The following is a 17945-nucleotide window of genomic DNA, read 5'->3' as shown; positions in this document are numbered from 1 at the left end:
CAAATATATATAATTTATATTTATCATTTTGTTCTATTTTAAAGACTTATTTTTATCTGTGCATGGTGAGGAGGCAGAGGAAGGCAGATCTCTGTGAGTTCAAGGCCAGCATGGTCTACATACAAGTTCTAGGACAGACAGGACTATGTAAAGAGACCCTGTCTCAAAAAAATAAATAAATAAATAAAATAAAAATTAAAAATAAGAAATAAGATTATGTTGGCATAATGTTATTGTGCACCATATAAAGAGTATCCTTGTATAATTCAAATGCTGATTTCTCTGCACTGTAATGCTTATTCTAAGAATCTTCTGTCTCAATGTTGTGTAGACATTGCTCCCATTTATTCTCTGATTTGTCAATAAAAGCTCATCACCCAATAACTGAGCAGAGGTGAGAAGAGCTGGCCTTCCTATCCCAGGGAGGGGAGAGGAGGGAGGAAGAGAGGAGGAGAGAGAGGAAATTCACCGAGAGGAGTGGGTCCAGGAGACACACCTAGAGCAGAGAGGGACAGATCAATTCTAAAGTATCTAGGGGGTTTTGGCTGTGAGGTAGCCAGATTATTTTAGAGGATTAGAACAGATTAGTAACTGCTTAGATATTGTGCCATAAAGCCTATTAAATAAGTCTAATAGTCTCTGTCTTATTTATTTGAGAGCTAGCCAGAATAAAGAAAAATACTCGGGAGGCAGAAGAAGGCAGATCTCTGGGTTCAAGGCCAGCCTTGTCTACATTGCAAGTTCTAGGACAGCCAGGACTACATAAAGAGACCTTGTATCAAAAAATAAATAAGTAAATAAAATAAATAAGGAAAAGATTTATTTTATACATATGATTGTTTTGCTCAAATGTATGCACATCCTTGAACTAGAGTTATTGACAATTGTGAAGCACCATGTGCTTGCTGGGGACCACACCCAGGTTCTCTGAAAGAACAAGTACTGTGAAGCACTGGGTCATCTGTCCAGCCCCTCATGTTCATTCTCACATGGAACGTGATGTGATTGATGTGACTGTTGGTGGCTGTGTATTAAAACCTTAATATGGTTTATACACTATCTAGTCAAATCCATCTCCTCGATGAATCTTTTTTGTTTTTTTGAGGCAGGGTATCACTCTGCAGCTCAAGTTGGCCTGGAAATGGTGATCCTCCTGCCTCAATTTACCAAGTGTTGGGATTACAGGTGCGCACTTCTATGTCTGGCATGATTATGAAACTTAAGATAATCCAAATGCCTAATTTCTTATGTAAATTGCTCAGCATCTTTTTTTTTCTGTGACACTGGACCACACCTTCTGGGAGGAAACAGAACCTTAGGATATGGTACAGAGCACAGCAGGTCTCTGCAGTAGGACTCTGTAAATCTAGAGGAGTGACCGAATCCAAGTTAGGTGGAGAGCAGTGAGATCCTTTCCCTCCCTGGGAAAGGGATGCTCCTGCAGGTTGCTACCCTGCATCCTCACTGTCTGTTGGACCCCAGGACTCAGTCCATCTGCGTGCTTCAGCTTTAGGGCCTGTGCAGAGTAAGGCCAGTTTGTAGGCGTGTGCCAGCTACTTCCTGTGTCCCGTGGGAAGGAAGCTACACTGGAAAGTTAATCAACCTCAGGGCAGAGGAGGAAGAAACCAAAACCTCCACAAACAGGTCCTTCCTATCAGCATCGACTGTTGAGAGATGGGTCATTTTGGGAACTGAAAGAAAAATCTGAAAGCTAAATTCTCTCCCACTGTTTAATGCCATCAAAGATTGAAACACAGCAGGAGAGAAAATTGAGATCTGGAGAAAGTCTGACCTTTGAAGTTCAATGTTATCAACGCCCTAGATGGGAAAACAGAACCAAGTTTCATGGGTTCAGATCACCATTGTTCTGAGTTTAGGTGACCAAGTGCAAATGATGGAGTCAGGTAAAACCGAACGGCTAAGAGAGAAGGTCCAGGAGAAGGGGCATCATTCTGGTCAAAGGCCTAGATGGAGGACCGTGTGCACCAGGAGAGGCCCCGTGAGGACTAGAATGGACGTGATGCATTCTGGGTATAGACAGGACATTCAGGGGACCTAATGGTAGGAAAGTCACTCACTGAAGGGAAAGGATTCAGGAAAGTGATGAAAAGCCACTGTCTCAGAGGAAGAGGAAACTGGCCCAGGATCTCCTTGGGCCAGGATGAAAGTGCACACCAGGAAGGGGAGGCGTGCTGCGCCAAATCGCCAAATCACCTTGGGTCTTTGTTCCAGGTGGGCCTCGGAAAGGGTCTGCGGCACTACTGCTCTGGGCTTGGGTTTTGTTGGGAAGAGTCAGGGAAACAAAGGGAAGCGAACGAGGCAGCAGGATGGTTCAAATAAAGAACTGCCTGGCAGGAAAGGAAAAGAGCTGATGTGAGAGGGAAGGACTGAGGTGAGTCTGAAGGTCTCCAAGAGGCTGAAGAGAGAAAACGGCAGTGCCTTGGAAATTTGTAACCAGAGAATGGAAGCCGGTTCAGAACAGCCTACCCCTGACTCCCACCCAACCTACTTGGATCTGAGGCCTGTCTTTGAAGTTAAGAATGAACTGGTTTGCTCAAACACTACGAAGATGAAGTTATTAAAAGCCACCAGGAACGGACTTGCAGCCAAGTGACCAGTATTTCCCCAGAGCCAGAGGGTTCACGTGGTACATTAACAGGATCCTGCAGGCTCGCTCAGTTCCCTGGGAACTTCAGAGGGAAACCTACCTTAACCTTGTAGAGCTGGAAATAGATGGGTTGGGCGCCCATGCGAACATAGTAAGTGATGACATCCAGGATGAAGGGGTCCACGGTCCTGGATGTGTCCAAGCAGGGAGGCTGTGAGGAACAGGGGCAGTGTCTTCAGCAGCCACCCACCTCCAGGCTGCTAGGGGAGGCACCATTTTCAGTGAGAAACTCCAAAACCTCCCACGCTCCCTTGTGATGCCCAAGTCTGGCCAGTCCTTCAATGTGCTCCAAGCCTTCTCTCGGCCATCTGGTTTTTACTTCTGACCAAAACACAAAGTACTTCTAACGACTCCATCTTTTCAGGGATCCTGGTTAACTTCATTCGCGTAGACTTCCTGAGCCTCGAGACATGGTGCTAGCTGCTTGGAAGCCTGTATCTTTCTAGCCTTAGCTGCTTGAAGTGTAACTGGTAGTGAAAGCCTGTGTCTTTCTAGGCTCCGATTGGTTGCTCACTAGCCTGGGACAAACGTTATTCAAACTTTTTGAGACCCGAGTAATCTTCAAGGGAGAAGTCAGAGGTTGAACTACCTGACCAGGTGATGTCCCTTTCAGTTCTGGTCACCTCTGAAACTCTCAATAAATTCACTAACAAACTGTGATGGCATGTGCCTGCTCCTTTGGGTGGCTGAGGCAAAATAATTTTTTTTTTTTTAGTTCAGTTACACAGTGAGACTCTCTTGCCTCAAAATAAACAAACTAGTAATATTTACACGTTGTTGGGAATGGGATCAGCCCCTTGTCTTCTTTGGCTTCCTTAGCCCTGTGAGGAAAGGGAATGATCTTCACAGAGAGTGGAACGTCTATGTAGACTGGAATGCAGGCTGACTACCCCTCACCAGAAGTGCTTGGGACCACAGGGGTGTTTTTAACTCCACGTTCATGCGCCCCCTTCAGGTAATGGAATGTTTATGTGTGGATGAGGAGATATCGTGCCCATGGGGCTCAAGTGTAGTTCATTTTGTGTCACAGGTACCTCTTCCTCTTAGCTTGAAGATAATGTCACACGTTTTCACTATGCCTGTGCCTTGACTTTGACCTGTCATGGGAAGACAGGTGTGGAATTTTCCACTTGCAGCATCATGGTAGTGTTTGAAATTTTGTAGGTATTAGAGCATTTCAATTTTTGGATTTCCAGGTTGGGGATGTTCAAGCTGTGATGTGAGAATTGGCAAAAGACTCGGATTTGTCTTAAACATCGTGTATCTAATTCAAAACCTTTTCGGATGTTCATGTCTGGTTCATTGAAGTATTCCCTTGAAAAAGATCATGCTCGGCCAGGCGAGGTGGTGAACACCTTTAATCCCATTGCTCAGGAGGCAGAGGCAGGTGGATCTCTGTGAGTTCGAGGCCAGCCTAGTCTACAGAGTGAGTTCCAGGCCAGCCATGGCTACACAGAGAAACCCTGTCTCAATCACCTCCCAAATGATGCTGATAATACAGCATTCTGACAACACATCATTGCTCACAGAGTCTCCAGGCCCTTCACATGGAAAGCAGGCCACACAAATGATTAGTTATAAGAGAGAGTAGAGAAATGAAGGAAAATCTTTGATGTGTCCTGGTTGGAGGAAAAGCTACCAGCAAAAGAGAAGAGCCAATGGACATTTCCCATAAACTCTGACTTTCAAGAGGAAATGTATTTTAATACCCTGCTAAACAGTCTTTTGTGTGCGTGTGAAAACATCTTCATGTGCTGTTCAGAAAACATGCACACATGCAGCCAGACATCTTTGTGTGCATAAAACATGTATGATGATGTCCCAACCAGGCCGGTAAGACACACAACGGAGACCTTAGCTCAGCGGCCAGTCAAAAAATCAAATGAGTATGCCTGGTGCTCTGTTCTCAAACCTTAACCTTTTAAGAAACAAGTGAGTAATTTGATAAATAAAATGTATAAATGGGTAAACTCCAGTTCCGTGGGCAATGCATTCTTTCTAATTAGAATGAGATAAGCATATACTCACCATGACAAGAATGGTGATAATAGATGGTAAGAATGAAGTTAGCAAGAAATAGGTAGAAGTCATAGAGGAGAGACTGCAGTCCCCACTGGCAAAAGAATTTATTAAATTATATTATGTCCCCAGAGAGATTTAATATATAAAAGGGGCTGATTCTCTCTTTTTAATCAAAATCTCAATAAATTGTTTTAAAAATTGGGTCTAGTGAGATGGCTCAGTGGTTAAGTGCACTTGCTGTTTCTTTTGGAAGACCTGAGTTAGGTTTCAAGCATCGTCCTCCCCTTTGTCCTCCCCTCCCTCCCTCCCTCCTCCCTTCCCTTCCCTCATTGCTGCTCCTACCATCTCAGCCAGCTTGAGGATGGCGGGACACAGGGTGTTGACAGTGCTTTCATACCACGGGTCAACTCGACCCAGGAAGGAAGCCAGCTCTCCCAGCTCGGGCCTCCTGGAGGCTTCTGGGTCCTAGGGATTTGGAGAATAAGGGGATAGACACATCTGTCAGGCCCTTCTTCTCTCCCGGTCTGGTTGCCCCAGAGACCAACGCCCAGTGTTTGGTGACTGTGGTCAAGTCGTTTAGCCACTTGGACTCGGTTTCTATACTGTGTGAAGACATATTGATGTTCTGTATCATAAACTCAAGCAAAGTAGAAGGGCTTTTGCTGAGGGCCACTTGTCTGTGACACTGAAAAACACTGTTGACCTCTAAAGGGCAGAGAGGAATATTGCCTGTCTTGCTGTTCTGGGTGAGAATGAACATAGCTTCACACACACACACACACACACAAGCACGCACGCACGCACGCATGCACACGCACACGCACACACACACACACAGACGCGCACACTCCACCAGCACTAATCAACACAATGAACTCTGGTCATCTACCTCAGACTTCCTCTCCTGGTCAGGGAGAGGGCAGGGGAGACAAAGTCTCTTCTCTCTTTCCCTCTCTCCCTCTCTCCCTCTCTCCCTCCCTCTCTCCCTCTCTCCCTCTCTCCCTTCCTCTCTCTCTCTCTCTCTCTCTCTCTCTCTCTCTCTCTCTCTCCTGAAGCATGTGCTTTCCTATCTCTACTTAATCAGCTCGCTAACCCTGCTCCACTCTGCTTCATATTTAATCTCCCTTCTGGTGTGGTCAAGATCTGGTTTTACTGACTGGAGAGCCCTGAGGGGAAAGTGCCTCAGTGTACAGATGAGCACTGATACATTTTATTACAAAGATGAGGGCGTCCAGCAGAGGAAAGGCTACTGTGGTAAAACCCGAGTCTTGGCTTCTGAGCTGGAAGACCCCCCCCACCCCCAAATCCTTCTCAACTCTGCAGTCTAAGGCAGAGGTTCTGGTCCCTAAGTCTGGGAGCCAGGCTGCCAGTGGGCCCCCACCTCTCCCTCTCTTCTCTGCTGAGACCTCTGCTCTTGACCCCTCCACTCCTTTCCATGGTCCCTTTGGCCCCGATCCTCACCTGTCCAGTCACCTGAGGCACCAGTACAGGAATATAGTAGAGCTGTAGGCTGAGTCTAGGAGTGAGGCAGAACTTCTTGGTCTCCCGTTTCCTAGCAACAGACAGCAAGGTAAGTGGGTAAGAGCTGAGGCATCAAATAGTCTTGGCTTTGCCATTTATCATGGATGAGCTTTGGCAATTTATACTATCTTTCTGAGCCTCCGTTTACCAGTTTACAAAATGGAAATAGTTGTCATTTTCTGTCAAGTTGATGACTGGGCACTGGGGATACTCTGCAGTGTCCTTCCTTACCCTCCTGGGCCTTTCCTTCTGTCCCTCTAATACCCATTTGGATCCTTCACCAGCCCATTCCAGAACCACTCATACCGCAGTCTCTCCTTAGGGTCCTACCTGAGTCTGTAGTAAGCCTGGGCCAAGCGCCCTAGCATCCTGTCATCCCCCAGCACGAGCACACGGGCTGTATGCACCCTGGAGACTCCAGGTAGCAACTCCCCGTCCCCACTAGGCTGGCCAGTCCTCCGATGCAACCCGGGGGGTCCATCCCAGCTGCCAGGCATGAAGAAGTCAGGGGGCCACACACGCTTCTTGATGCCCCCCTTGCGTTGAAGTGCAGCCCGCTCCATCTCAGAGCTGCTGGGTTCCGGGAGCTCTTCACTCCCCAAAGGGAGGTCCCGCTCAATTCCACTGTCGGTGGACACCCGGGCCATGTCCCTGTCTAGCCTAAATCCTTGTAGATCCAAGGCATCCAGATCAGCACTGAGGCGCAGCTGGGAGCGTGGGCGGAGGAAGAGCACCAGTTCCTTCCCTGAGACAGGAGAATGGGGAGCATGAGGATGGCAAGGACGCCTAAGTTGACAGGACAGCTCTCCAGAAACCCAGGACCCCTGTTTCTCAAAGACTATCCACATGAACAGAACTGTCATGGGACACTCCACAAGAGCCACCACAGTCCTTTCGTCAACAATGGTCCAGAGTCCTGTGCATTCCTGTTTCCTCTCATCGAGGCCACTCAGTAAATATATTTCTCCTTTTCTTTTTCTTTTTTTTTCTTTGTTTTGTCTTTGTTTGTTTTGTTTGAAACAGGATCTCTGTGTCGTCCTGCCAATCCTGGAATTCACCATGCAGCTCAGGGTGACCTTGAACTCACAGAGATCTGCCTGCCACTGCTTCTTGAGTACAGGGATTAAAGGTGTTCTCCACCTCATCCAATCAGTAAACATACTAAAATCCCTGAGATGATGATGCTTAACCAAGCGCCTCCCACATTTAGCTGACCCTGGGTCCCTCTCAGCGCCCCACTTCCTGTAGCTTGCCCTGGGACACAGAAAGCAGGCCGCCAGCTCCAGGGAACACTTGCAGGGTTTTCCAGCTCACTTTTAGAGAGAGAAGGCAGCTACCATGACACACCTTGCAAAAGGAGGTGTCAAGACTTGAACCCCGTACTCCAGCTCAATACTTTCTACCGCAAATGGAGTTCTTGTCCTCACTCGCTAGAAGAGTTGAGAGAAGTGGGGCAGAACACAACAGTAGATGGAGATGTCTGCTCTGGATGGTCCCTCCCCATCTAGGTACCATAGTGGGTTCTGCTTGCTTCCCTTTGGGGGACATTGATGGCATTAACATTAACAAGAGACCAAGGGCTAATGCACTGGGCTAATCCAACCTGGAGAAGATTTGTAATTTTGTCCAGACACGTGGACTAACTCAGAGAACAAAACCTGAACACAGACAGGAGCACAGAAACGTGAACACACGCAGACATACACCACGGTCCTCAGCCATTTCTACTGGAGCTCAGAGGCTCCGGCACGCACGTACAGAGCTGCTCCTGGTCGGTCCACAGGTGGAAGGTGATGTAGGGGCTGGGCAGGGGGATGCTTGGCAGTCGGTCTTGGAGGTCACCTGAAGAAAGGAGCAGACTGTGGGGACTGCAGTGAGGAGGCTTGTAGGCAAAATAAAAGACCAGGGAGACTGAGAGGGTGGAGTCTAAACAGGGCTATCCTGCTCACTTTGTCCAGCCTGGGCTGCCACGTTCAAGCTTCAGTGTGCTTGGTGCACTAGCCTCTGCTGTGGTTTCTAGCCTATTTCCCCTACCCTGTACTTATGGGTACTCTATGTTCTGACACACTCAGGCTGTCATGTTCCATGGCATGTAAGTGACTGTGTAAACAAGACACACATTAGAACCATCCCACTACGGGCAGGACACACACATTCTAGATTGTTGACGCCCACTGATCATACTTGCTCCTGTTGGGTCATAGCACATCTTTATGAACATTCAAACAGAAAAGAAGTCGTAGGGTACAAATCGATCCCAAGAGATAAATAATGCCAACACAGGCTACTTTTCACCCTCTGTGGAGGTGTTCTGAGAATCAGATCTATCGGTTACTATGCCCAGATCAAGATTCAAATACTGCTCTGCCACTCACTCGCTGAGTGACAGTCTGCATGATTTTTAATCCCTTTCCTAATCAGTTTCTAAATCTTCTCTGTCAAATGGAGGCGATAATCATTTCTACTTGCTAACTTTACAAATAATTTGATGGCATAGATTTGAATATGTGTTAAATGTTTAGCGCATTAATGAGATAAGGCCGGAGCTTTGCAGCTGTGGGCTACCATGATTGTTTTAACCTCTTGCTTAGTCCCTGGCCTGCCAAGTCTCTTAGCTCTCCTCTCAGTCAGTCCTCAGGCTCCTGAAGAGTCCGCTCCTTCGGAAACCTTATTCTGTCTAGCCTAGTTCTTTGGCGCCCCCTGCGGTCGCCAATCTCTCTGCAAGTCCCCACTCCCTCCCCGCCACCCCCACCCCCGCCTCGGTCCCCGCTTACCGACGCAGCGCCTTCTTGTGGTCGCTGGTCCTAGCAGCGAGCAGTAAATCTCCTCCATCCTTTCCAGGTGTCCCAGCCGGCTGGGACTGTCCTCGCTAGCCACCTGCTCTATGGCAGCCACAACAGCGTGGAAATAGTATTCCAGGACGCGACGGGAGCTAGCCTGCGAGGAGGGACACCAGAGCCTGATGTCTACCCACCTATCCTATCCACTAATCCACCTACCACACTCCTAGGCTAAATTGGGCAGCGCTACCAACAGTCCAGCATGGCACCAGTCTGGGCCGGAACCGGGATTCCTCATCAAGAGTTTGGGTTCCTGCCAGGCTTTGGTCTGCTGTCCTGTTGCCTGCCGGTGGGCAGTGGAGTTTATTTCTAGCTTTCATGCACTATGATGGAGAGAAAAACTAGGAAGAATCCACCAAAATAAAGGATTCAAGATCTGGGTGGGATTCAGACTGGAGAACTCCGGATGGAAAACAAGAACAGAAGAGCAATGCCCCTATGTATTTTGATGGGCAAGGCAGGGGACGGGTCTGAATAAAGGACTGAGAAAAAAACTGACTGACATCCTCCCCACTTCCTAAACCAGGGCAAGCAGGGGACAACTGAACCCTCACTCTGGGTACCTAGTTCCTCTCTCTGCAGCCGTTCTAATCCCTCCCACTCAGACAAGCCTCTCCATCTTCCGCATGTGTTCAATCTAGCCTTGTCCAGCCTTCCCTGTTACCAAGAGAATGTCACTCCTAATCGCACCAGTCTGCCTGTTCCCCCATCCCCAAGAAGTTCAGCCCCTGGTGCTGACTCTCAGCCAGAACAGTTTCGTGGGCTGAGGCTGAATCAGAGAGAAAAAGCTAGCAAACAAGTCAGTGTAAGGATTGCTCACATGCCCCACAGCAGAAGCCGAGCATCAGCTAAATGGCATCAGCACATACATACTGTGCAGCCCTTAGAAGTACCTTTCCCAAGGAATATGTTTGCACAGACCATGTCTCCAATGTCGTGGGAAAATACACGTTATATCCAGCAGTTGTGGCATTTGATAGCTCTACATGCTCAGAAGAGTCAGAGTGCGAGCCAGAAGGCAATAAGCTTGACCTGGGATTCAAATTCTAGCTCAGTCTCTTTGTATGCGTGAGCTTGAGTAGAGGGTCGACTTCTCTGTGCCTTAGTTTCCCATCTATAAGGGCAGATAGTAGCTGCATTTCACAGTGCTGGGGGAGAACTTCGAAATGTGATCAATTTAGCACAGTGTCTGGAATAACAGTAAACTGGCTGTTAGTCATTGATATCATTATTAAGGAAATATACTAAATGTTCATTTCCGTTATTTCTAAGTAGAGAAGTATGAGTGGTTTGTTTTTTATTTTTGTCTTTCAGCCGCTTATCCATATTTTCTTTTTTCCTTTAATAAACATGTCTGAACTGATGATCTGTCGGGGAAAGGATGCCATGGGCCTGAAGCAGGAAGAGTACAGGCAGTGAATATGCTGGGTGCCCAGGATGTGGTGTTCATTACCTGCAGCTTCCTGTTCAGAGCAGCTGTGTGGCAGGCTTCTCCCAGAGCTGCCTGCAAAGCATGGGAGACCACATGGCGCATGCAGGCCTCAGGTGTCTGCTGCTCTTGGGCTGCCTCAATCTCCAACAGCAGGGCACTGCACACGGAGGCAGAAACCAGCTCAGGGTCCACAAACAGAAACACCCTGCGGGGCAAGAACGAAATGGAGTTGCTGGGTGGACGTTCCAAAACCTTTATAGCTCCCTCACCCAGGTTATATAACGCCTTTAGTAACAAAAGTATTTTCTAGTGGTTAATTACCCTAAAAAGATAAGCTTTAAGTTCAAAAGCCTATAGGCAGGTCGGCAAGCAGGAGAAGCAGAGACCACAGCAGGCAGGATGCACAGCCCTTTCAGAGGGGCAGCTATAGACAGGGTTTCTCTGTGTAGCCCTGCCTGTCCTGGAACCAGGTTGGCCTTGAACTCAGAAATCTGCCTGCCTCTGCCTCCCATCAATCAGTCTACTGGTTCCATGTCGGGAAGCAGGCTACATCCTACATCTAGTGAAGTTGCAACCTAAGTCCCTCTTCCTGGTCCTCAGCATCCTGGCCTAGAGCTTTTATCGCCCTCTGGGGACCTCAGGAGACCTTAATTAACCACACCCCCATCTAGTACTGGAGTTCCGGACCCACATAGACTCCATCTTTGCTCATCACCCTGATCACGCCAGAAAACCGACTTACTCTCTCTTTCCTACCTCAGGATGCTGTGCCTGCCCTCTCCTCCAGCACTTACTGCCTGGGTGTTTTTTTCCTTAGCATCCTTCCTGAACATGGCTCCCAAGTCTTGAACCTACATAGTGCCACTCAGTGCTAAGTCAACAAACTTGCCTGCAGCAGACAGAGGCACTCCCTCCCTCATCCCCATCCTTACTATTCTTCCAAACAGGGGCCAGGGATACTCTCTCCTACCTTACCTAAAAGCTGAGAACTCATTGAGGAAAGCCCCCAGGTTCAGTCCCTGCATTGTGGGCATTCTAAAGCTATCTCTTGCTGCCTGGATTGGTTGGGTGTGGCTGCTTTGTGGCAGAAAGCAGGCAGGGGTGGGGCTGGGGGCACAAGAATGGAGCAGCAGTGTTGCCCTAGGCCATGTGGTTCTTCTGCTCAGGGACAGAAGAAAGGCTAAGAAAACAATATAACTACCACCCTTAGAACTGAAGTGCACGCCACTGCTGGGCCAGTGTGAAAGCTCTGTTAGGTGATATTCTCTATCTAGCCTCCTCTTTTGTCTTTCTGTCAGTCAACAGTTGCTCGGCACCCAACACTTTGAGGGAGCAGAGGGCAGCAACCACTGCCAGGTCTCTTACCTCTCCTGGTAAGGGTATAGTTCACTTATCAGGTTCTGCTCTGCAATGACAGTCCGCTGGTACAGTGTACCTGCAAACAAACCACGTCAGTGAGCCAGCCTCTGGGTCCCTCACTCCAGTTCTCCACCCTTCTGGAAGGAGCTGAGAGTACTGAGCGCTTTGGCATCCAGGAGAAAATAGCCGGATACTGAGTAGTATAGCATTGCTGCACGGGCGGCCGGGATGCCAGTAGCTCCCACCTGGGACAGCCGTCTCTGTTTTCAGTCGTGTGGCGCAGTCCAAGGCGACTGTAGAGTAGGGGGCGGGCAGGGTCAGCAGCCTGGTGCAGAAGGCATATGCTCTATGGTATAGATCTTCCGTGATGCCTGTGGCCTGGTGGGAGGGAGGGGTGGATGCTCTAGGTCTTGAAGGGTGGTGTGGATTAGAGTAGGTGTGGAAGAAGGAGGGTTGGGACGGATGGGCCGACTGACTCTGTGCTCTCCACATCCTCTGTTTACAGGCTCTCCTCCCAGCCTCTGAAAGACCTCCCCACGACACCACTCTCCTCTTTGCAAGACAAAAATCCATCCCTGCGTTCTCCGCAGATCAATCCTCCCCCGGCCTCGAGATGCCTGAGCTACGTGGATCATCTCCAGGCTTGAAAACTTGGTGTCACTTCCCAAGTCTCTGCACCTCCATGAATTTCACAGGCATAGGGTACCCCACAATGCTGAAAGGCTTCCATGCCTCCCTTCTGGCTTCCTCCTCACTGTGTTTGATTGCTTTGCCAGAGCCCAGCTTCACCCCCATCCCAAATGCTACAGTGACTTCCCAGGGCTCACCACCAACTCCTTTAACCAAGAGTGTGAAACATTGTTTTTCTTATGCCCCACCTCTATGTAGAGATCACCAATTGTAAGAAATCAACCTTTCTGGTCCATTTTTAGTACGGTCTGCATTTAGAGTTCACCAAAGAGTCACAGACAAGCAGAAGGCAGTGGGCTCCTCCCTTCCCTCACTTGTCTCAGAACTCAGAGAGTTGGGAAAGGAGGCCGTACTCAGGAAAGCCCCTGAGTAGTCACTAGATAAGGCTTTGCATCCTGGACCAATAGGATGCAGAGTTGGGGAAGAGGCTATGCTAGAGAAGTGTGAAGATCATAACTCTATTGGGAAAAGAGAGCAGGGATTTCTCAAAAATCTCTGCCATGCCAGCCATTTTGGCCTTTTCTCTATGCTAGAGTCCTGTAATGCAGGTTAAAAATGTTTTTGCTTTCTCCAGTATCTTGAATGTGTTGTTACAGAATGAGGAGCGTGTTACTCACAGTGATGATGCATAAACGAACAACCCAAGGGCTCACCCACTATCAAAGACCCTCCATCTGTTCTCCACACCGTTTCAATTCCCCCATCGCCTGTCCAATTTTATCTCTGGGTAGAACGGAAGGCACTCAACGTTATGGGAAGCAAGACCAGGCTCACCTTAGCAGAGATTGGGTGCCAACTAGGGAGATGGGATGGGGCCTTGTGATTTGAAGTTCCCATCATGTAGGTGCTGGGAATTGAACCAGGGTCCTCTTACCCACTGAGCTTTTCTCCAACTCCAGTCACTCATATTTGATTACAGAATGAATGGCCCCTTATTCCCTTTGAGAATTGTGACTTTTCCCTGATATCCCCCAGCCCCCAACCCCTCTCACCTTAGTGAGCACGGACATTAGAGTGAGCAACAAGGGTATGATGACATGGCGCCCGTCTTCGCTTTCTGCCTGGAAAACAGGAGATCCTAGCACTGTGCTGGGCTGGGTGCTCCTGGGAGCACCACATCCTAGCTACAGGACGAAGGTTAGGCTGGGGGTGATGAGAGATGAGATGGAAGGCAGCAATATATTATGTTGAAGGGAGTGGCCTGCTGTGGAGAGGGGAGAAGGGAGAAGCAAGGCTGTGGAAGCCCTCTATGAGGGGCGGGACAGACAGAAGAATCCTTGGGCAAGCCGTTAGGACAGGAGCCAAAGCTAATTGACAACTTGAAGCAGTGTTTCCCAAGCAGTAACATGCAGGACGTGGATAATTCCAGGTGGCACAAAGATAAACCTTAGTGACTGCACACAGATATGTAGAGTGTGTGAATGTGTATACATTATACATGTACACATACACATATACATAATGTTTCTACCCAGTGATGTGGGTTTTCCATTTATGGCTATGCTATGGAGTTTCTTTTTGAAATACGTTAATTTAAGAAACAATGGGAGTGGATGGATAGAAAAGAGTGCTGAGATTAAAAATCAATGAAGAAAAAAATCAAGCACATGGTTCACAAACAACCCAAGTTTGGGAGCATAGATCTGCACAGATGGAACCCCAACCGGAAGGGGCTCCCCTCTTCGTTCCATCCCTGCCGCCTTCCTCAGGTTTGAGCACCAACCTTCTCTAGCTCTCTGAGCAGAATTCGAACCAGAATGGAGCTCTTTCCTGGATTTCTCTCCACCTTCTTGTGCAGAGACCATCTCCACATGCCTGGGCCAGGAGAAAGAGAGACTGTTTCTCTGAGCAGGATCCTGATCCCTGGGTCCTAGAGTGTGACCGGGCTACATCTGACCCTGTTGTAAGAGCTGACCCCAGGTGCTTGTGTTGAGCTCCTCCCATGGCCACCTGATCTCTAGCTCTTTCTAGGCAATGAGCTCCTAAGCCAGAAACAAGAGGGAAGGCACAAGAGAAGACAGAGGTGTATGTGTGGAACACGGAGCAGTAATATGTGCAGGCCCAGAGCTCCATCCACCTTCTGAGTGATTCTAGGTCCTAAAAGAGAGTTTTGATGGAAGAGAGGAAGGTAACAGAGCCCTATTACAGTCTGCAAGATAGCAGCCCAGTCACCTTCTACCTGAAACTTCTCTTTTTTGCAGCTTCAGTTACTAACCACCATGGTCTTAACATATTAACCAGGAGGGTTGAACCAGGAAGCAGAGAAGCCTTCCAAGTCCACAAACAGACAGCTAGGCTAGAAACCCCATACCCAAGAACTTTAGGCTGGGCCCTTCCTGGAATACCTGAGGCAGAGCTGGAAGTCTGGGACAGGGCTGAGGAGTGGTTGCTTCCTGCTCCGGCTCTTACCCTGATTGCTCTGGAGGGCTGGGTTTGGGGTGTTGAGCTCTCGAAGCACAGCCTGTACACTCCTCTGGAAGTCCAGCTCCACATCTGAAAGGGAACCTCGAGGTCAGGAGCTGTGCTGCTCAGTCCATCTGGCCTTACTGCTGCCCCAACCTTTATTCTCTGGAGAATAGTCTCAGCCTTCCCAGAAACCTTGCAAGGTGCCCGGTAGCAATCCATCAAGAGTTGGCAGCCAGCACGCTTGCTCTGAGCTGGAAGATAGTATTTCTGTGTTCTTTGTAAAACCAGAACTTTCCAAAGTGGAGATATATGGTAATCCAAGCCCCTCTTACCTGAGGCTTCACTATTTGTGGTTTCAACTATCCATCACCAACTATGGTCTTAACACATTGAATGGGAATTCTATAAATAAACAATGTATGAGTTTTAAATTGTTTGTTGTTCAGAAAAGCATGGTAAAATCTCATACCATCCTCCTCCATATGGCCTGAGACCTGAAATATCTTTCTTTCCAGTGTATCCATGTAGTATACCACCTACTTATCCATTAGTCATTAGCAGCCATCTTGATTACCAGCTAAACTATCTTAGTATAGTAGTGCTTGTGTTCTAATAACTTTTATAAAAAAAAAATGGTGTGTGTGTGGGCATATGCATTTGTAATGTGTGTATAAGTATGTGGTCATATGTATATGTGTGTATAAGTAGGTGGTCATGTGTATGTATATGTGTGTATAAGTTTGTGGTCATATGTATGTAGATGCATATATATATATGTATATATAGGCATATGCACATGTACATATGAATATGTGTGTTCAGGTATGTGCACCCATGCACATGTGTATGGAAGCCAGAGGAGGAGTTGAGTATCCTGTTTTTTCATTTCCACCTTATCCCTGTGACTTACCCAGGATTCCCCTGAAGTTGAAGTGTTGTTGGAGATAGAGTTCCAATAAATGATAACGTCCACAATCTAGATTCTCTTCAAATAATGACCTGCCAGCCTCCAACCCAAGATTCTCTCAGGTCCTCTTTACATTAGTCACATAAGACAGGCTCAGACATAAATTCTTCCCTTTTTGTGTGATTTTATTTTATTATTGTGTGTATGTGTGCATGTGTGTAGTTGTGTATGTATGTGAGTGTAGGCACATGTGTGCCATGGTGGGCATGTGAAGGTAACCTCCAGGAGTCTGTTCTAAGCTTCTATCATGGCTTCTGAAGATGAACTAAGGTCGCCAGGCCTTCGAGCTCTTCTATCTACTGAGCTGTCTCTCCAGCCAAGGTGGAGACTTTTGGACCCTAGATAGACAGGGTCTACACCCTTGTTCAGCATGGACAAGTCATAGAAGACACATTTGGGGGGACATCTATGACCCTTAAGTAACCCTTACAATTGGGGTATTGAAGTCTGAGGGAGGGAAATGGGGCAGAATAGGAAGACAGAGGAAAGTGATGGGGACCTGAGTGGAAGGAGCCCTCACCACGAAGTCTACTTGGAGCTGAGAAGCAAGAATCTCTTGTCGACAGCAGTACTGCCGACTGAAAGGCTGTCTGCACACAGCCATATTCCTCTCGTACACAGATCCTTTCTGTTAAAACAGCAATGGGCCAGGCTTAGGACCTGGATATGTTTGACCTTGGTTGAGCTTTACTCCCCTCTCCAGCCGTAGTTTGAGAGTCTCACACAAAACTATTAACTTTGTTTACAAGTGAAGAGTCCTAGTCCCTGTGACCCAGACAGCGATCTTATTGGTTGATCATATTAATTGTAGCCGTTCAGGAGTTCCTCAGGACCCACCTGGTGATGGCAGCCAGGTTCCTCAGTCACCATAAGGGTAACAGCTTCGAAGCCGCCAAAACCCTATATTCAGCTATGGTAAAGACAGTGGAGTGGGGCTGCTTTGGAGAATCTCATATCCATTTTCCAGAGGGTGTCTTGTCTTTCTTTCTGAGTGTCGCTTTCTTGTAGATGGCTATAAAATACCTTTATTAAGTATTAACTTTGCTTTTTAAAAATCATATAAATACTGTTCCTGGTAGTGACAGCAACGCTGCTTTACTTACACTGTCCCAGATGGTGTCAGTGACATTGCCCCCACTCAGTCTCAGGGTCCCCTCCGCCTGGTCTGGGCTTCCACCTTGGCCTCTGTCCTGACTCTGGCTTGTTCATTCCAGTTTCATCAAGAAGGTTGGCAACTCATCTCAGAGAGAATCCCCGCCCTTATATGATCCTTGATACCTTTGGCCTGTCTAGGGCAAGAGCCTTGCTAAGTCTCAGGAAGTTTCCACTTCCTCTGTCCTCACTCTCCTCCTAGACATGGCAGGTGAGTGAAAGAAGGAGGATGTGTAAGTGACTTAGTGACGTGAGGCAGCCTGGAGAAAGCCTCTCTCTGCTCTCCCTGTGAAGTTCTGTGCTTGCTGGCACCAGTACAGAGCACACCAGAGCTTTTCACAGCTGCTCCCCGGAAGTCCTACTCTGGTGGCTAATTTTGACTCTAGGTCCCACTAGCAGTATTACACTGTGGAACTGCTCTCTGGATTCCTCTCCACCTAAGACGCACACACACACACACACACACACACACGCACGCACGCACGCACGCACGCACGCACCCACGCACTCGTGTACCATCCCCCAGCAAGCCAACCTCTCCCTCTTGCTCTCTGCCTCCTGTCTGTCCCACAGGTGTTTCCTTGAGCAAATCCTTATACATCCTGGTGTCCGCTTCTTGGAGGATCTAGACGAGGATGGGAAGTCTGGGAAGTGCTCCTCACAAGGAGAGACTTCCCTTTGCAGTACCCTCCAACCAAGAGTGTTTCTTATACACAAGTAATTTGTCTTCTCTAGTCACCAGACAACACAAACTACATACCTCAGGGCTTCCCTTTTTGACTTGGCTGCCAAGAACGTCACAGCCGAATTAGAGTCCAGTCCCAAACATCAGCCCGTGTCAAGGGGCTGGGACCTCACTTCCTGCTTCCTCTTCGCTGCCTCCGCCTT

At 48.2% G+C, this 17945-nt stretch overlaps 1 protein-coding gene across 2 annotated transcripts in view; it reads right to left on the bottom strand.

The window, feature by feature from the left end:
* The window catches only part of Pik3r6 (phosphoinositide-3-kinase regulatory subunit 6), a 49598-nt gene that overhangs the window by 11899 nt on the left and 19754 nt on the right, over positions 1–17945 (bottom strand). The window contains exons 3-14 of one of the 2 annotated variants that reach the window (XM_031352778.1): positions 14942–15025; positions 14256–14347; positions 13525–13593; positions 12088–12220; positions 11849–11918; positions 10505–10688; positions 8986–9148; positions 7970–8053; positions 6542–6956; positions 6152–6242; positions 5033–5155; positions 2709–2819 (exon numbers count right to left, since the gene is read on the bottom strand). In XM_031352778.1, coding sequence (XP_031208638.1) covers positions 2709–2819; positions 5033–5155; positions 6152–6242; positions 6542–6956; positions 7970–8053; positions 8986–9148; positions 10505–10688; positions 11849–11918; positions 12088–12220; positions 13525–13593; positions 14256–14347; positions 14942–15025 — 1619 coding nt within the window. The remainder of the gene's footprint in view (positions 1–2708; positions 2820–5032; positions 5156–6151; positions 6243–6541; positions 6957–7969; positions 8054–8985; positions 9149–10504; positions 10689–11848; positions 11919–12087; positions 12221–13524; positions 13594–14255; positions 14348–14941; positions 15026–17945) is intronic. The other variant, XM_031352779.1, reaches the window with a different exon arrangement.

Source organism: Mastomys coucha, unplaced genomic scaffold (genome assembly GCF_008632895.1).
Source record: "Mastomys coucha isolate ucsf_1 unplaced genomic scaffold, UCSF_Mcou_1 pScaffold5, whole genome shotgun sequence".
Lineage (NCBI taxonomy): Eukaryota > Metazoa > Chordata > Mammalia > Rodentia > Muridae > Mastomys > Mastomys coucha.
This window is presented reverse-complemented; position numbering and strand designations above follow the sequence as displayed.